This window comes from Pteropus medius, unplaced genomic scaffold, assembly GCF_902729225.1.
Source record: "Pteropus medius unplaced genomic scaffold, Ma_sr-lr_union100, whole genome shotgun sequence".
NCBI lineage: Eukaryota > Metazoa > Chordata > Mammalia > Chiroptera > Pteropodidae > Pteropus > Pteropus medius.
The window spans coordinates 5,148,283-5,163,805 of NW_024349798.1; the positions used below are offsets into that span (position 1 = coordinate 5,148,283).

Here is a 15,523-nt window from a genome sequence, read left to right on the forward strand (position 1 = left end):
ACTTAGGGTGCGAAAAGTCCTGGGTTCAAATCCACCACGATTTCCTATCTCTTTTCCCCAGATATGGGTCAGATATCTAGGCTTGGCCCTCAGATTTCACTGCTGGATCACTAACCTCGACCCCGTGGGAGGTAATTAAAAAAACAAAACAAACAAAAACCTCAAGTTGGCCGAGTCCCTCCCATTGCCGCTTTTAAATTTTAATTGGGCCCAGGTCACAAAAGCGACATCAGACTCCTGTCTTCTGACAAGCTACTTTGTCAATCTGAGTTCCAGGCACCAAAGGTGAGAAGTCTTTCTTTCCTTTATACATCAGGACCCATTCTTCTCCAGTCCAGCCTGGGGCTCCCCGCACAGTCCCGGGCTCAGGAGGCCAGGACTTACCCAAGAAGGTTAGGGCCCGGGAGCGTAGGGAGAAGCAGCGGGTTACTGGCGTTTGCACCAGACATCCTGAGGCTCCCCGCTTCCCCTGCCTAAGGTCAGGATTCTGGGAGCTCCAGTGCCATACACAGGGGTCCTGAACCCCAGCACCCACAGGAAGCAGGGTCCCCTTCCACCCTCTACTGGGGCTCAAGCTGTGCGCCACCGGGAGCCCCAACACTGGTCCTGCTAACATGGGATAGTTTAAAAATCCAAGCATTTAAAGAACTGTAGTGTGGTTACACCCCTACTCCGTGTCCCATCAGCTAAATAACGTCAAGCAATGGATTCACAGAGCGCACGTGTAAGAGATGTATCAGAGAACATCTACCTATGACGACATTCAACAAACCACGTTTAAGAGCTCTACAGGGATAGACGTCTGTTCTACAGAACCCTGAGCAGTGATGCCTCCGGGCACCAAATTCTTACAAAGCATTCCCTCAGTAGGAAGGTACTTTCCAGTACCTGGGAGTGAAGAGGAAAGCAAGACTCGGAGGAGGGGGATTAACTCCTCCAGCCTTTCCCGCTTGTCCAGAACATGGGCCCAGGGAAAGTCCTCTCTGGAGTCACAAGTGTTTGCCTGCCTGGGCCTTCAGCTTGTGCTGGAAAGAAGAGTGCCAATGAGGTGCTGTGCCAAGAGCATCCGCCTCCGACGGGATGTGGGGGATGGTTACACTGGAGAGGAGGAAGCGTAGGAACGAGGTGGTGGAGAGGACCGTGTGAGTAGACAAACATTGTTGGCAGGGTTTTCCTTTTTATTTGAGATAGTGAGGTTGAGAGTGTGCCATGATTAAGAATCATGAATAACTCAATTCTGGGCAGATGTGTAAAAGATTTCTTGAGAGGAAGGATGACACCCTGTATGCTGTTATTTTTCTTCTCCTTCTGCCACATAACATTGTTCTCCTGTGCTGTCTGATGTCCACGTGAGGTTGTCTCTAAGCAACTGCATAATGAGGGTGCTGTCTCTGTAAGAGTCTTCACTCAGCATATCAGGTTCTACAATAGCCTCATCAAGAGCCCTTTTAGCCAGTGTGAAGGCAAGCTCTGGGTTATTAAAGATCTCATAGTAAAATACAGAAATGTGAAGAGCCAGCCTCAGACGAATTAGGTGTGGTTTCACCCTTTTCTTGGCTTGCATCAAAAGCCTCTTGGTAAGCTCTTTGGGAATTATCTATATAGTTTGTCTTAGATCATCGCCACATGCAACTTCAGCAAGGTACCGGAAGTAATCTCCCTTCATTTTTAGATAGAAATCCTTTCTCTCTGGATTAGTTGCGTTGGCTATTAAATACTTATCCTACAGCGACAGGACGGTGGTGCAGGTGGACCTCGGTTCAGACTCCACTTTCTTCCTGATAGTCCTTAATCAGCTGCAACTTTTTGTTTGAGGGATCGGTTTTCTGCTGGATGCTTGTTGACCCTCTGGGCGGACCTGTGGCCCCCAACCACTTTCTTATAGGCCACCGAGAGCAGGTTGCGCTCCTCCTTGGATAGCTCGGCGCCCTGCCGTGTCAAAGCCTTCTTCACGCAGGTGGCCCGTTGTCGTAGAGCTCGGCCTACTCCGCCAGCTTAGCCTTCTAGATCAGCTCCATCTTCTCCATGGGGACGGGGAGAAGAGCAAGGACGACCAACGACCAGTATCTGGCGGAGGCGCGCACAAGGCTGGCGCGAGGGCGGCGGGTGGGGGCACAGACGGAAAGGCACGGGTGGCGTTGTTCAGACAATGCGCCCGCCACGGCCCCTTTTGTAGGTCCCCTCAAGCGCTGCCCAGGTGAATTTCCCATGCTGGCCTACGTTCCCCGCGGGGCGCCGGGGACGGCTAAGGACAGGGAACCGAGGAGGATGAGGAAGGGCCCCACCCGCGTCCGCTAGGCCCAGGCCAAGATGAAAACGCGAGCGTGAGACTCTAAACCTCAGGGTCATGGCTTCGAGCCCTACGCTGGACGGTTCATTTTCTTGGTTTGGACCTCGGAGTCCTGAGAAACTTCGCAGACGGCGTTTAGAGAGCATCCATAAGGATACTGCGTTTCCAAGGCTTCCCAGTGACCGAGGCTCAAAAGACAGCTTCGAGGAGTGTCCGAAAAGTGACCCAAGGACGACGTGGGAACGCACCGATCGCCGGGCCACCCTCCCTTCCTGACCGGAGGCTCGTTGTTCTCAACACTGGAGCCACCAGATTTTTTTGGGCGGGGGGGAGCGGGGGGGCGTGCAATTACTCCGGTGAGACTCACTCCCGCTGCCACCGCTAACATCCAGTACTTTATACACCATGACTACCAAGCCGGGAGGATGGGGTGACAGAACTTAGGAGGGGGGTGTCCGAGGCCTTCCCCCGCCTTCCTGTCTACCTTTTCTTTCTCCTCCTCCTTCCATTTCTTTGTAATCTCTATCTAGGCTCTCCCAGGTCTACCCTGGTCCCGCTGCCCCAGATCGGGAAAGGGTTTCCGGAGTACAGGCCTGGGTTTTAGGCCTGGGGTCCACGGCGTCGGAAAGGGGTCCTGTGCTTGCTCTGGACGCCAGACTGTGAAAGGCCCTTTTATCGGCGGCTAGGGGACCAGGTGGGTGTTAATTTTTGAACCTTAAAGGAGTCTCAATCCCGAATAGCTGCTTACCATACAGGGCGAAGGTTCCCCGCTTTCCGGGCAACGGTCGGCGGAGGTCACAGCTACAGCAGAATCTCCTGTCTTCCAGAGGCCACCGCAGGTCCCAAGGCTGACATCGAGTTAGATCTCGGGGGCGGGGCGCGGGAACCATTCCTGTCCTAAAGTCACTTTGTTAAACTTTTATTTACTGGTTTAAAAAAGTGTTAACAGCTTTAGGGAAATTATAAAGAAAAACACTTCTGGAGAGACTCGTGGTTTCCGGTGATGCGAATAGGCGGGGTTTTGGAAACCAACGCTCTCGCTAAAAACAACAATAAAAAATGATAGATATTAAAAACAAACAAACTTAAAATCCGTGAAGAGCTTTCGGGAGAGTTAAAAAATCCTAGGCCAAATTTAAACGAATGTGGAAAACTGGAGGGGTCTGTGGGCACTTGCCAGTTCCTGCGGACGTGACTGCCTCAGGCTCTGGGAGACGAAGGCAGGGATCCTGGGTTCCCCCCTGGATCTGTGACCCTGTTACCAAGGGGCGAAACTCTCCTTTTTGAGGAACTCAAGAGGGGCTCTTTTCCCGTTAGGTGTAGCGAAGTCAACTTCTAGTGGAAAGTGAGAGCTTTCACTCTATGGCCAGAGAATGGAGAAGCGGAAACGCAGTTCTTAGATCAACTTTTGGTCTCAAGATAGTAGAAATGAAGGGGAGGTTTAGGTAAATAGGTAGGAAGAATATTTATGGTTTTTCAGAGAAAAGGGGAGGCATCTCTCTTTTTTTGTCTCTCATCCTCCCCAATCAGGTTCCACCCTCGCTGTTTATGGTCTCTTCCCACGGTTGTCATGACGATTGTCAACTGTCTTGGCGTTGGTAGGTGTGTTATTTAGCATGGAGATTATAATGAGCTTTAAAATCTTTTGGAGATGATTTAGATAGTCAACTTGGTTTCCACTGGTTTCAGCTAGTCTTGACAAGTTCTTAACTGCTGGGGTCGGGGGTGGGGGAGGGGGAACTCCCTGTTTGCAGAGATAGAGTTAGAGCTGGAAGGAGATGCCGCCAGGCCTTTTAAGACCTTCAGACGGGCCCTGTAGACCTATCAACAGAATAACAACCCCGAAATATGTGGCACACACCAGGAACCAGGAGTCCATGACTACAGAGTCCCAGTTTTTCTCAGCGACAGCTCTCTTTCTCCCAGGCTGGTTCCTCTACAAGGTGAAGAAGATTAGAAGACAAGACAACTAAATGCAAAGTGTTCTGTCTTTCTCTGTTCTGGATATTTTTTTAAGGCATAAAGGATGTTATTGTGTTGCAGGAAGCGACACTCAACGAAGGAAATTGCATGCTCAGACAACTTTGTTAGAGGAAGGAGAATTTATTAGCCGGCGGAGCACATGGGGTTAACACCTCCATGCAGGAGCTCACTTTGGTTAGATTTATTTCAGTATATATACCTCTGCGGTGTCCATGCAAGGGGTGTGTGATTCCTTTGTCTGAGGTTTCACGGGTTCCTCATGACTCAGGATGGGAAGGAGAGCTTCTGGTAGGGGTCTGCAAGGGTGGAGGAATTTCTAGACCACTGGTCTTATCTATTTACAGGTCATTTTGCCTTGCAGAACCCGCGACCTTGGCATTATCAACGCTGTTATAGGATTCTTGGAGAGATGGGACATTGAAGCTATAAGCAGAAAATAGCTTTTATTGATGCTGGCACCTTCTCAATGGATTCTTATCCAAAGGCTGAGCCCTGACTGTAACATAACAAGCAGTTTTACACAGTCTTGGTATTCCTACACAGCTAGTTGGATAGCAAGCTATGAATCAACAGGTGTGAGCTGGAGGGTCTTTGAGGTGGGGGAGGTAGCTGTGGGAAAACACGTTAGCTGGAGAATCCTGGAAAGCAGGAGAGGGCAGTCAGGAATGGACTGAGTCAGTCATTTCTGTGAGCCCTTTCCTTAGCAATTTTCCAGATGCTTCCTCTCCTCTCTCAATTGGAGAAAATCTGATACTCTTGTTAAACAAATGATAAAGGATAAACTTAGGGGTGTGGCGGGGGTGGTCTTTGAGGCCCTGGGAGCTCTCTTGTGGGGATGGGGAGAGAATCTTGAGCTTCAGTAAATAAAGAAGGGTGGGTTGCAGGAAAACTGCAGAGGTTTTGTCTACATACTTGGGCTTGGGCAGCCCCGAGGGGAGGGTTTTTTGAGAAGTTGCAGGGAGAAGCTCTCCTGCTTCAATTGTGTTAACAAGGATATCATTGCATACCCTGCCTTGCTAACTCCACTGATTATAAAGCTACTCCCATTGATGAACCATATTTCTTCTGAGTTGGCTAACAGCTCATTTTTAAGGTCATTCTACCTTCTTCTCTTCTTTTGCCACATCCCTGTTTTTAAAAACCCTAAAGGACACCTCTACCAATTGGGAGGTGGGGTGGTAAGGCTCCACTGCTATCTTTTGTGACTTCCTGTGGATATCTGGAGCATTCTGGGATATGAAGCAGGTATTCAGGATAGTTTCACTCCCTGGGTCCTCAGGGTCTAATACACCCTTGATCGCCTGGGTTTTGCCCATCAGAATTTTCTGGAGAACATCGCTAAAAAAATTCTCATGTTTTTTCTGATGTATAACCAAGAGTAGAAACCACTGCTTTCAACCTGACCCGTACTTCTCTAATGAGAGTATTCGTTGCCTCGAGTTTAAGGTAAAACTTATCTTTTCACACCTACAGCACCTGTTCTTTCTATGTGGTCTCCCAACCAAGTACTAACCAGGCCCAACCCTGCTTTGCTTCTGAGATCAGATGAGCTCGGGCACGTTCAGGGTAGCAAAAACTTATCTTGGAAGGAGTGTATCACCTCCTACCCAAATACCATGGATTCTTTGCTTTCTGTGTCCTCTGCTAAAACTTTGGTAAAATTTCCGTAATCATACCTGCTAGAAATTGACAATCCCTCCTCTCCCATCCTTCAGAGGAAGGGAAGCAGTGAGAGTCTTCTATATGAATAGATTTGGGGAGTGTCAAACAGCCTATAAAACATGCTTGAATTTTGGCTTATAGATAAAACAGATAATTGTTCCTATATAACCCAAGCATATATCTTTACACTATTAGCCATAGACTGGCCCTGAGTCCCATAGCCAAACCTTTGCCTCTCAGTCTTGCTTGTCTCAGATCACCTCCGCTGGAAACCATGAGCCTCCTCAGTGAAGGTGGTGAGGCCTGTCTGATGGGAACCTCACTGGTGTTCAGGAAACTGCTGAGGTGCCTTTCCCATTTCCCATCATGAGTTTCCACCTGGCTGCAGGTGCTCCGGAAAGTGCGCTCCTTGGATGGAAGCAGGGTGGGGGTTGTGGGGGAGAAGCTTTGCGTGATTAGTAACAATTGTGATGAAATGCTGAAACCTGAGGGAGCAAAGAAGCTGCACTTGGAAAATAATGCCTCCCAAATCTATGATAGACTCCCAGCGTTGAGCAAGGCTGCCATGGACAGGACAGTTTCCTCCCACTGACCCACTTGTTGTATTTCTTCATATAAGTACTTAATTTCTTTAAGATAAACAGATCCAGTTCTGGAGAATGCACCCTAAGGGGCTGCATTTGAGCACTACAAATGCAAACATACACACAAAGAACAAAATCCAACTCTTGAAGGACACAAACTAAAAGGTAGTGGACACTATGATCCCATAACCTCTAGCCTACTGAAAACTGTCAGTGACCCAGGGTTCCCTGACAACCAGACAACCAGACCGTAGGTCATCACCTGAGGATGTCTTGGATTTCCCTGCAGGCATTCCTCAACCTTCCAAAGTTAGACCTAAGTGGGGCCCTAAATCCAGCTACCAGGAGACAGTTCTTGCTCAACCAACCTGAAACCAAGCACGTGCCAGAAATGAAGTTATCCTTCAGACAAACTTATACCCAAAATGGGAGCAGAAACACTAAAGTGACTACAGGGGCTGACCTATCCACCTCCCTTCAGAAGCGCTGAATGAAACAGGTTCAAGTGGCCACTCTGCTTTGTTGTCAAGGTGGGCCAGGCAGCCATTCAGGGGGTCAACACCAAGCGGAAGTCTCCAATGACAGATCCTCCGTCCAGTTGGAGAGACAGGCTAGTAAGTCCTGGAGAAGATACCACTGCCAACTGCTTTGCTAAGCATCCATACCAGGCCCAGAAGGAGTCCCTTTAGGAGAGTCTCTTGAGTCGCCAGATTTGCTAACAAACTCACCACTAGGGGCGTTCTACTCAAGAAAAACAGGTAGCTGCGGTTAGGTAGTTTTATTTACAGCAAGTAAAAGAGATAAGAGATTCAAATCCAAACCTCTGTCTCCCAAAAGGGAGGCTTAGCTGTTGCTTATATGCACTATTTGGTTAATTACATGTTGATTTCTTCTTTGCAGTTGGCTGCACTTATCCTTACCAGGTACGGTCCCTGTCAAGTTCAATCCGTTTAAAGCTGCATCTGCAAAATACTGTGCTCCATTTTAACATTTACCAAGGATAGTATTTAGTAAGAACCAGCCAGACCTCGAGATCCTATCCTGTTTAAAAGGGTCAAATCCTGCTTGACTGTTGTGCATTTCTCCCGTCTATAGTCCATAGCACTCCCACGTCATCCTCAGTGTCATACAAACTGGTGTGTACACACTCTTCTCTGAGCATAGTAGATTCTGATACCATGTGCCCAGCTAGCTAAATTGGTAGAGATGAGACTCTTAATCTAGGATCATTATTTGAGCGCCACATCGAGTGTGTGCTTCCTTTTCTTTTATGCTCTAGACTACAGAGACAAGTGTGAAAGCTAGGCTCTCCTTAAATACATACCCAGATGTCTTTGAAAGTTTTGCAAGTTTAGCAAGACTTAGAAAGATAATATCCATAGTATTATGTCATTTAAAAAAGAGGGACAACCAGATATAATATGCCTCCTGAGGGGATGCTAGAAGCAGTGAACATCACATCTGTAATTAAAATTTTCTAGTAGTCTAAGTTTTTTAAGCAAAATTCATTTTTTGGCACATAATGTCCTGGACGCACCTTGTCTTTTCCCCGCCCAGACCTGGAACGAGCACTTTCTCTAAGGAAACTTATTTCCTTTTAGTAGGGAATGGTATTTAGAAACCAAGATACAGATGCTAATTGGTTCTAGGTGGTCATTGATTACAGCTTTTTCTTTTTTTAGTTCAGCTTAACTTTTAAAACAGCTTACTCATTTATCCTTGTGTCTTAAGTGTTCGTTCTCAATCTTTTGCTCAGTTCAGCCAGTGTGATGCCAGAGCTCAATGGGGCGAGAGTCCAAAGAGGGACCCTGACCTGGAGCTCTGGTGACCAGTTTCTTGTCTTATGCCTGGAGAAAGAATTCAAGGACATGACAAACAGCAAGCAGGAGAGCACAAATTTTATTAAAGCGAAAGTACACACTTAAGAGAAAAGTACAAGAAAACTCAGAGAGTTTTCTCCAAGCTATCTGAATTATGGGCTTTTGTTTTCTTGGGGGTGGTGTGTCCAAAGTCTATCCATCCTGCCTCCCAGTCTTGGCTTGATTCTCCTGCCACCTGGAGGGGAGGGGATGGCCCAAGACCATCTATCCTGTCTTCTGCCTTGGCTTATTTCTTACACTGAAGTCTCATGCTCTCAGAATCAAAAACAGGGAGAGGGCTAAATAAGGGATAAGGGAGAAATTCTGGAGCCACAGGGAGAAGGCTGAGTAAAAGACTAAGGAAAACTTTCAGAGACGCATCCTGGAGGGGAGGGCGAACTTCCGTAGGCTAACTATTCTGCCTCAGGTGGAGTAATTCTGGTGGATCATGGTAACTAGATTTTTTTTTTTTTATTCAGGGCATTCCTTCCCATTTCTTTGATCTTTTTAGGAACTCCTCCCCTTCTCCATTTAGTCCTGGTGATAATGTTCATCACTAGGTTTCCAAATGGATTGAGTTTATGACCCAGGATGATGAGAATACCCCACTCTTCCATCCAGAATAATTGGTCCAGATGATCCAAGAAGGGATGATCACAGCTTTGCCTGGAGTTAATAAATAAACACTGGTAAAGAGAAGGTCTATGTGCCCTGTGATTGCTAGTCTGGGAGGATGCAAGTTTGGAGCTGCTGGTAGCCATCTTGCCTGCCACGTGGAGACATTTTGCAAAATGAAGTTGAACAGAAGCAAACAGTAGAGAGATAGAGAAATATAGGTCCTAATGTCAATTAGTTGGGTCCTTAAATCTAGCCCTGCCTGAAACACACAAGTTTTGCAAGAACTTTGGATTTTGCAATTATATCGACCAATAGATTCCATTTCTCCTTAAGCTGATTTCAAGCTGGTTTTCTATCATGTGCAAAAATGTCTTTACTAATCCTATGACTATTTCCCCCCTCCTCCCCAGATCTTTGATACCTAACTGTGGGTTTGTTATTTTTTAAATTTTTTATTTTTATTTTTTTGCCTATTTTTGGAGATAGAGTGGACAGAACTTGATGTCTGAATAAATATGTGTCTAATGAAAACATGAAGGCTCATTATAGCCCTGAGGTTCCTATACTGAATTATTGGGAGTAGGTGGTTAAGATGCCATAGTCAAGCAAGGAATACATTGTTTATAAATTAACTCAAAGTCAAAGATTAGAGGAACACTTTGGTTTTCAGAGAGAGAGGGAAAGAGAGAGAGAGAGAGAGAGAGAGAGAGTGTGTGTGTGTGTGTGCGTATGATTCAATTGCCACTTTTGACCCAGGTGCATGGTTTTTATTAGTAACTCTTAAATATTATCAACTCAGGAAACTAAACTTTATAATGCATAAGATCAAAGGATTTATGGGCAATTTATATTTTTATTTTATTTTATTATATATATTTTTTTACACCTACAGCACCTGTATTCCTAGGTGGTCTCCCATCCAAGTACTAACCAGGCCCGACCCTGCTTAGCTTGAAGATCAGACGAGATCAGGCACGTTCAGAGTGGCATGGCCATAGACTTCATGGGCAAACTTACAGCCAGATCTTTCTTTCAGTCTAATAGGGTGATACATATTAGACTCAAAAATTCTGTTCCTCATTGGCATCAATGTCCTGCCAGTTTATACATGGACTCAGCAATGGTTCCTATTTTTAACTAATTTACCTCCAAATTAAAATATAGAATAAAAGACTTGTTAACTGGCTTCTTACAAAAATGACTATTGACATATGAAGATAAACATGTGATAGTATTTCCAAATGGCATTTATTCAGAACACAGATAATTGAGCAGAGAGTGAAGGATGTAAATATCACTTACTACTTTTAGTTTCCACCTAGTCGACGTGGTCCTAGTCCAGTGCATTGAGGAGATTGAGGTTCATGAGGTGTTTAACATGAATTGCCTCATTTAATCTGCACAACTCTGCAAGGTGAATATTATACAGATGGTGGGCTTTTGTGATTCTGTAAAGGTTGGCAGCTTCTCAAGGTCAAACTACTGTTCACGGTGGATCTGGGAGTTGAATACAGATTCGTGGGAACCCAAAGGTATTCTCTTAACCCCTATACGGCATCATGTATATTTTCCAACGAGGACACTATCGAAGCTCAGGTGGGGGATAAAATATGAAGCCTATGAAACCTTTGCTAATCCCTCTAGGCTAAGACTCTCATTCCTTCTCCTGGGTTCCCACAGAAAACTCCTCATTGAGTTATTGCCCATGTGAGTTTTCTCTAGCAGAAGGATTGTTCCTAATGATTGCCCCCAAGATTGCATCATTTCCAACGTTTCCAAGTCCTGAAAAAGCAATTATGTAACTCTGATGACAGATATTTATTATCAATGTTGGATCCAAGTAAGCCCAAGGAAGAGAAAAGACAATTACTCTCTGCTTGTTTCTAATGAGGCTCTCAGGGAATATGGCCCTAGTGGCCATAGAGGTTCCTGTAAAGAGTTGGCCCTGTGATTTCCCTTCCTGCACTGAAGGCTGAGTACATGCCCTCCAGCTCCTTCTTCATGCAGACTTAGCCTAAAAACCTCAATGAGAGTCTCCTTCCCTCAGACCAATAATTGCTGGCCAGGTCTGGAAAAGTAAAGCAAGCTTGGGTCTTCTTGTGACCATGAAGACTGCCATTCTTCTTGGGTAAGGATCAGATCAGTGAGACTTCATCAATAACTACTTGTTAAAGTGTAAAGCCTTATGGGGGACTCCTCACCATCTCTTTCTTTTAAGTGGAGCCATAGAAGCAGTCCTAAGCTCATCAGCAGTTTCTCATGATTGCCCAGTCATGACCAGTGTGTATGTCTTGTCTGTTTATGAGACCCTGAACTATGGCAAACACAAATTGGCCAACTTTCTATTCAAACCTCTGGATTATTTCCATTTTAGTTTTACAGGTTAGACTTAGGGAGCTCAGTGGACACAGCCAAGAAAGACTGGCTCAGAGCTCTATAAAGTGCTCCAAAAATGTGAGCCCGGGAAGCAGCAGCAGCAGCGATGTGATTATTACTACCCTGGGAGCAGTTATTGATTACTCATTGATATCTTCCTCAGGACAAACATGTTAGGAATGTATAACAGGTTCAGATTAGAGATGATGGAATTGAAAAATGTTCTTTAAGGCAACATCACTAATGATATTGATGACATTAGTACCCTATATTAGGGTATATGCTTACTACACATGTCAGTCTCTATAGTAGACTGTATCGTGTTTATGGTACTCATTACAAATACTAAATATTTATAATATTAATATAAATATTAAAGTCTACTATTCTTCTATCTGTAGTGTTTTGTGACACTTCTAAAAAATCCATGGTTATGGTAGAAAATTCAAACATACAAAGGAATTACAGACAAAACCACTGTCACAATCTGTGTCTGTGTATGCTTCAGTACACTGCCCTTATTTTGCTAATGAAGTAATGAAGGCACAAAGAAAGCCATCACTGGCCAAAACATACAAGGAGCAAAGTTCTAATGCCTCACCTATGTCACATGACCTTTCTCCTTGTAATCTTCTTAATTGCCACATCTTAACCATCATTTTCCAGGATTTTGAATTTTTCCTGCTTTGTCTGCCCATGGGTCCAGGCTCCCAGTCCCACGAGAGGGGCAAACCAGTCAAGTATCTCTGAGTTCGTCCTCCTGGGGCTCTCCAGGCAGCCCCAGCAGCAGAAGCTCCTTTTCATCCTCTTCCTGAGCATGTACCTAGCCACGGTGCTGGGAAACCTGCTTATCCTTCTGGCTATCAGCGTGGACTCCCGCCTGCACACTCCTATGTACTTCTTTCTCAGCAACCTGTCCTTTGTGGACATCTGCTTCTCCTCCACCACTGTCCCCAAGATGCTGGCCAACCACATACTCGGGAGTCAGACCATCTCCTTCTCTGGGTGTCTCACACAGATGTATTTTCTCTTCGAGCTTGCTGATATGGACAATTTCCTCCTGGCTGTAATGGCCTATGACCGTTTTGTTGCAGTATGCCACCCCTTACACTATTCAACAAAGATGACCAATCAGTTCTGTGCCCTGCTGGTTGTTGGGTCATGGGTCATTGCCAACCTGAATGCTCTGTTGCATACCCTGCTGATGGCTCAACTCTCATTCTGTGCAGACAATGCCATTCCCCACTTCTTCTGTGATGTGACTCCCCTCCTGAAACTCTCCTGCTCTGACACACACCTCAATGAAATGATGATTCTGACTGAGGGTGCCCTGATCATGATGACCCCATTCGTTTGCATCCTGGCTTCATATATCCATATCACCTGTGCTGTCCTGAGAGTCCCATCCACAAAAGGAAAATGGAAAGCCTTCTCCACCTGTGGCTCCCACCTGGCTGTGGTTTCCCTCTTCTATGGCACCATCATTGCTGTATATTTCAACCCTTCATCCTCGCACTCATCTGAAAAAGACACCACAGCTACTGTGATGTATACAGTGGTGACTCCCATGCTGAACCCTTTCATCTACAGCCTGAGGAACAGGGACTTGAAAGGGGCCCTGCAAAAAACGATTGTCAGGAAAATATGCTCTTATTGATGAAATTACTATGAACATATCATTCCCAGGCATATTAACTTTTACCGACTCACTGAAATGTAGCAATCTATTTGTCAAAGTGTCTGCAAAGAACTTAAATAAATCTTCTCAATAGAAACTTATTGATGAACTTGGGCTTAAGTAAAGCCCTTCTCATTTAAAAAGGTAATTATATTTGTTTCTAATTACTGTATTTCAAACCACTTTGTAAAAAGCTCAAGTTTTCCCTTTTAAGTGATCACTTTGAAAAAGTTACATGTAACAAGTATTTTTGACTTCCTTTTTGGAAATGCTTTCAGAATCTACATCAGTAATTTTCAATCTTGGATTCATGAAAGCATCACCTGGGGAGCTCTGACAGTCTATATACTGATGCTGGACCAAACCTTGACCAATTAAATCAGAATCTCTGGGGTGGGTCTTGGGCATTGATATTTTTTATCCTTTAAGTTCCCCAGGATGTTCTAATGTAATTTTCTGAGTTGATAGGCACCCTGCTTTAAATATCCTTTATGATTGCTTATCATGAAGAGCAATTCTAGAAACCCTGATTGGAAATCTGAGGTGTAATGTGAGTAACAACAATAGAGGTGAAAAATAGTTACTGGACATTCTCTGTGGGCTCAAGTGTTCTTGTGCTGAGAGGATTGGTTCTTTGACCATAATCTACATTCCTGCCTCTCACATAGAATCCAAAGAACACTTCAAAATTTTCAGTGCCTTTCTTAGTCCTTTCAGGCTGCTATAACAAAAATACAATAGACTGGATTGCTTAAACAACAAACATTTATTTCTCACAATTCTGGAGGATGGCAGTCCAAAATCAAGGTGCTAGCAGATTCAGTATCTGGTGAGAACCTGCTTCCTGGTTCATAGATGGCATCTTATTACTGTGCCCTCACATGGAGTAAGGGGCAAGAGAGCTCTTATGAGGACACCAAACCCATTCATGAAGGTTCCCCCTCTCCTGACCTAATCGCCTCCCCAAAGGTTCCACTTCCAAATACCATCACATTGGGGGTTAGGATTCCAACATACAAACTTGGGTGTGGATCAAAAACATTCAGTCTATAATAGTGTCATCATCCAATTTGATTGATTTATATTTGGCATAAGATATTCAGCATAAGGTACACTTTTGATTTTGGAGATAGACTTTTTTATTCCATCCACCCAGGATGCCTGGTCCTTCCTCTTGAGGAGGACCTCTGAATCTTCAAGATCTAAGTTAATGTCACCTCTATGAAGCCTTTGCTGATTCCTCTAGGCTGAGATTCTCATTCCTTCTCTTGGATTCTCACAGAAAAGCTCCTCACTGAGTTATTGCCCATGTGATACTGTGTGTCTGCTTATAGCTGCTTTCTTTCCCCCTTCCTCAAGGCCTTCTACAGAATGTGAGATGCTCGTTACCCACACGCATATACTGTTGACCTTGGATGCCCTGTACAAAGCAAGGATCCTGACAAATTACACATGCAACCCACTAATACTGAATAACAGAACAAAAAGCCTGTGCTTCTGGAGAACCTAACCTGAGACATTTTAATAATAGCAACAACAGAATGACAACAAAGAAAAAGGACAGATACACCATGTTGCCTAACCAAAGGTTAAGTATTAAGGTCTAGTCCATTTGCCACATTACTAACTACTCTTGAAAACAACACTTAGTATTTTATTTGAAAACACAACGGTTGCTATCCAGTCATTTTGCTTGATTTCCCAGTTTATTTGGCATCATTTACCATTAGTTTCTTTTTAAAACTCACAATTCCATTAGCTTCTTAAACATCATTTCTGCTTGCTTCTGGACTGTCTCTTTGTTCCATTTGTTTCGTCACCTTCTCTTCTCTTATCATTCCATATGTGTTTGTTTTTCTCTTGGGTTTTATTCTCAGATTTCTTCTCACTATACTCTCTCCCTGAGCAATTACACCCACTTTCGTGTCTTTAACCATGCTTATGTACTATTGACTTCTGAATCCATATTTGTCAGACCTCCCCTTGAGTTGTATATCCATGATATCCAGCTCTTGCACCCCTCACCCTGGGTGTCTTCACACCCAACATTTCCCACTGCTACTATTAGCATCATGATCCACCCTAACTAGCACAAACATACATGTACTTCTCTCCTGCCTGCATTGCCTAGCTCAACTAATGGCATGGCTATGTTGTAATCCCGTACACTCTCCCTAATCTCACTTATCCAATAAGTCACTAAGTGCTTTGTATCCTATCTCCCTATCATTCCTCAATATTCTCTACTGTAGTGAGTAGAATTGTCGACTCCCATAAAGGATATGTTCAAGTCCTAATTCCCAGTACCTCTGAATATGACCTTATTTGGAAATAGGGTCTTTATATATGTAATCTAGTTAAGATGAGGTCATACAGGATCGGGATGGGCCCTATTCCAATGCCTGGTGTCCTTCTAACAAGAGGGAAATTTAGACATAGTTACACACAACGAGAAAACCATGCGAAGATGCAG

The 15,523-nt window shown here is 44.7% G+C and overlaps 1 protein-coding gene and 2 pseudogenes across 1 annotated transcript; 1 reads left to right on the plus strand and 2 right to left on the minus strand.

Annotated features, from left to right (window-relative positions):
- Positions 1–1,291: 1,291 nt before the first annotated feature.
- LOC120620507 (14-3-3 protein theta-like) lies at positions 1,292–2,027 on the minus strand (annotated as a pseudogene).
- Positions 2,028–9,879: 7,852 nt separating this feature from the next.
- Positions 9,880–9,996, minus strand: LOC120620655 (uncharacterized; annotated as a pseudogene).
- Positions 9,997–12,098: 2,102 nt separating this feature from the next.
- OR1F1 (olfactory receptor family 1 subfamily F member 1) lies at positions 12,099–13,029 on the plus strand. The gene has a single exon (XM_039885608.1). It carries the CDS (start codon positions 12,190–12,192, stop codon positions 13,027–13,029), a length of 840 nt encoding a protein of 279 aa, XP_039741542.1. The 5' UTR covers positions 12,099–12,189.
- The last annotated feature ends 2,494 nt before the right edge of the window (positions 13,030–15,523 follow it).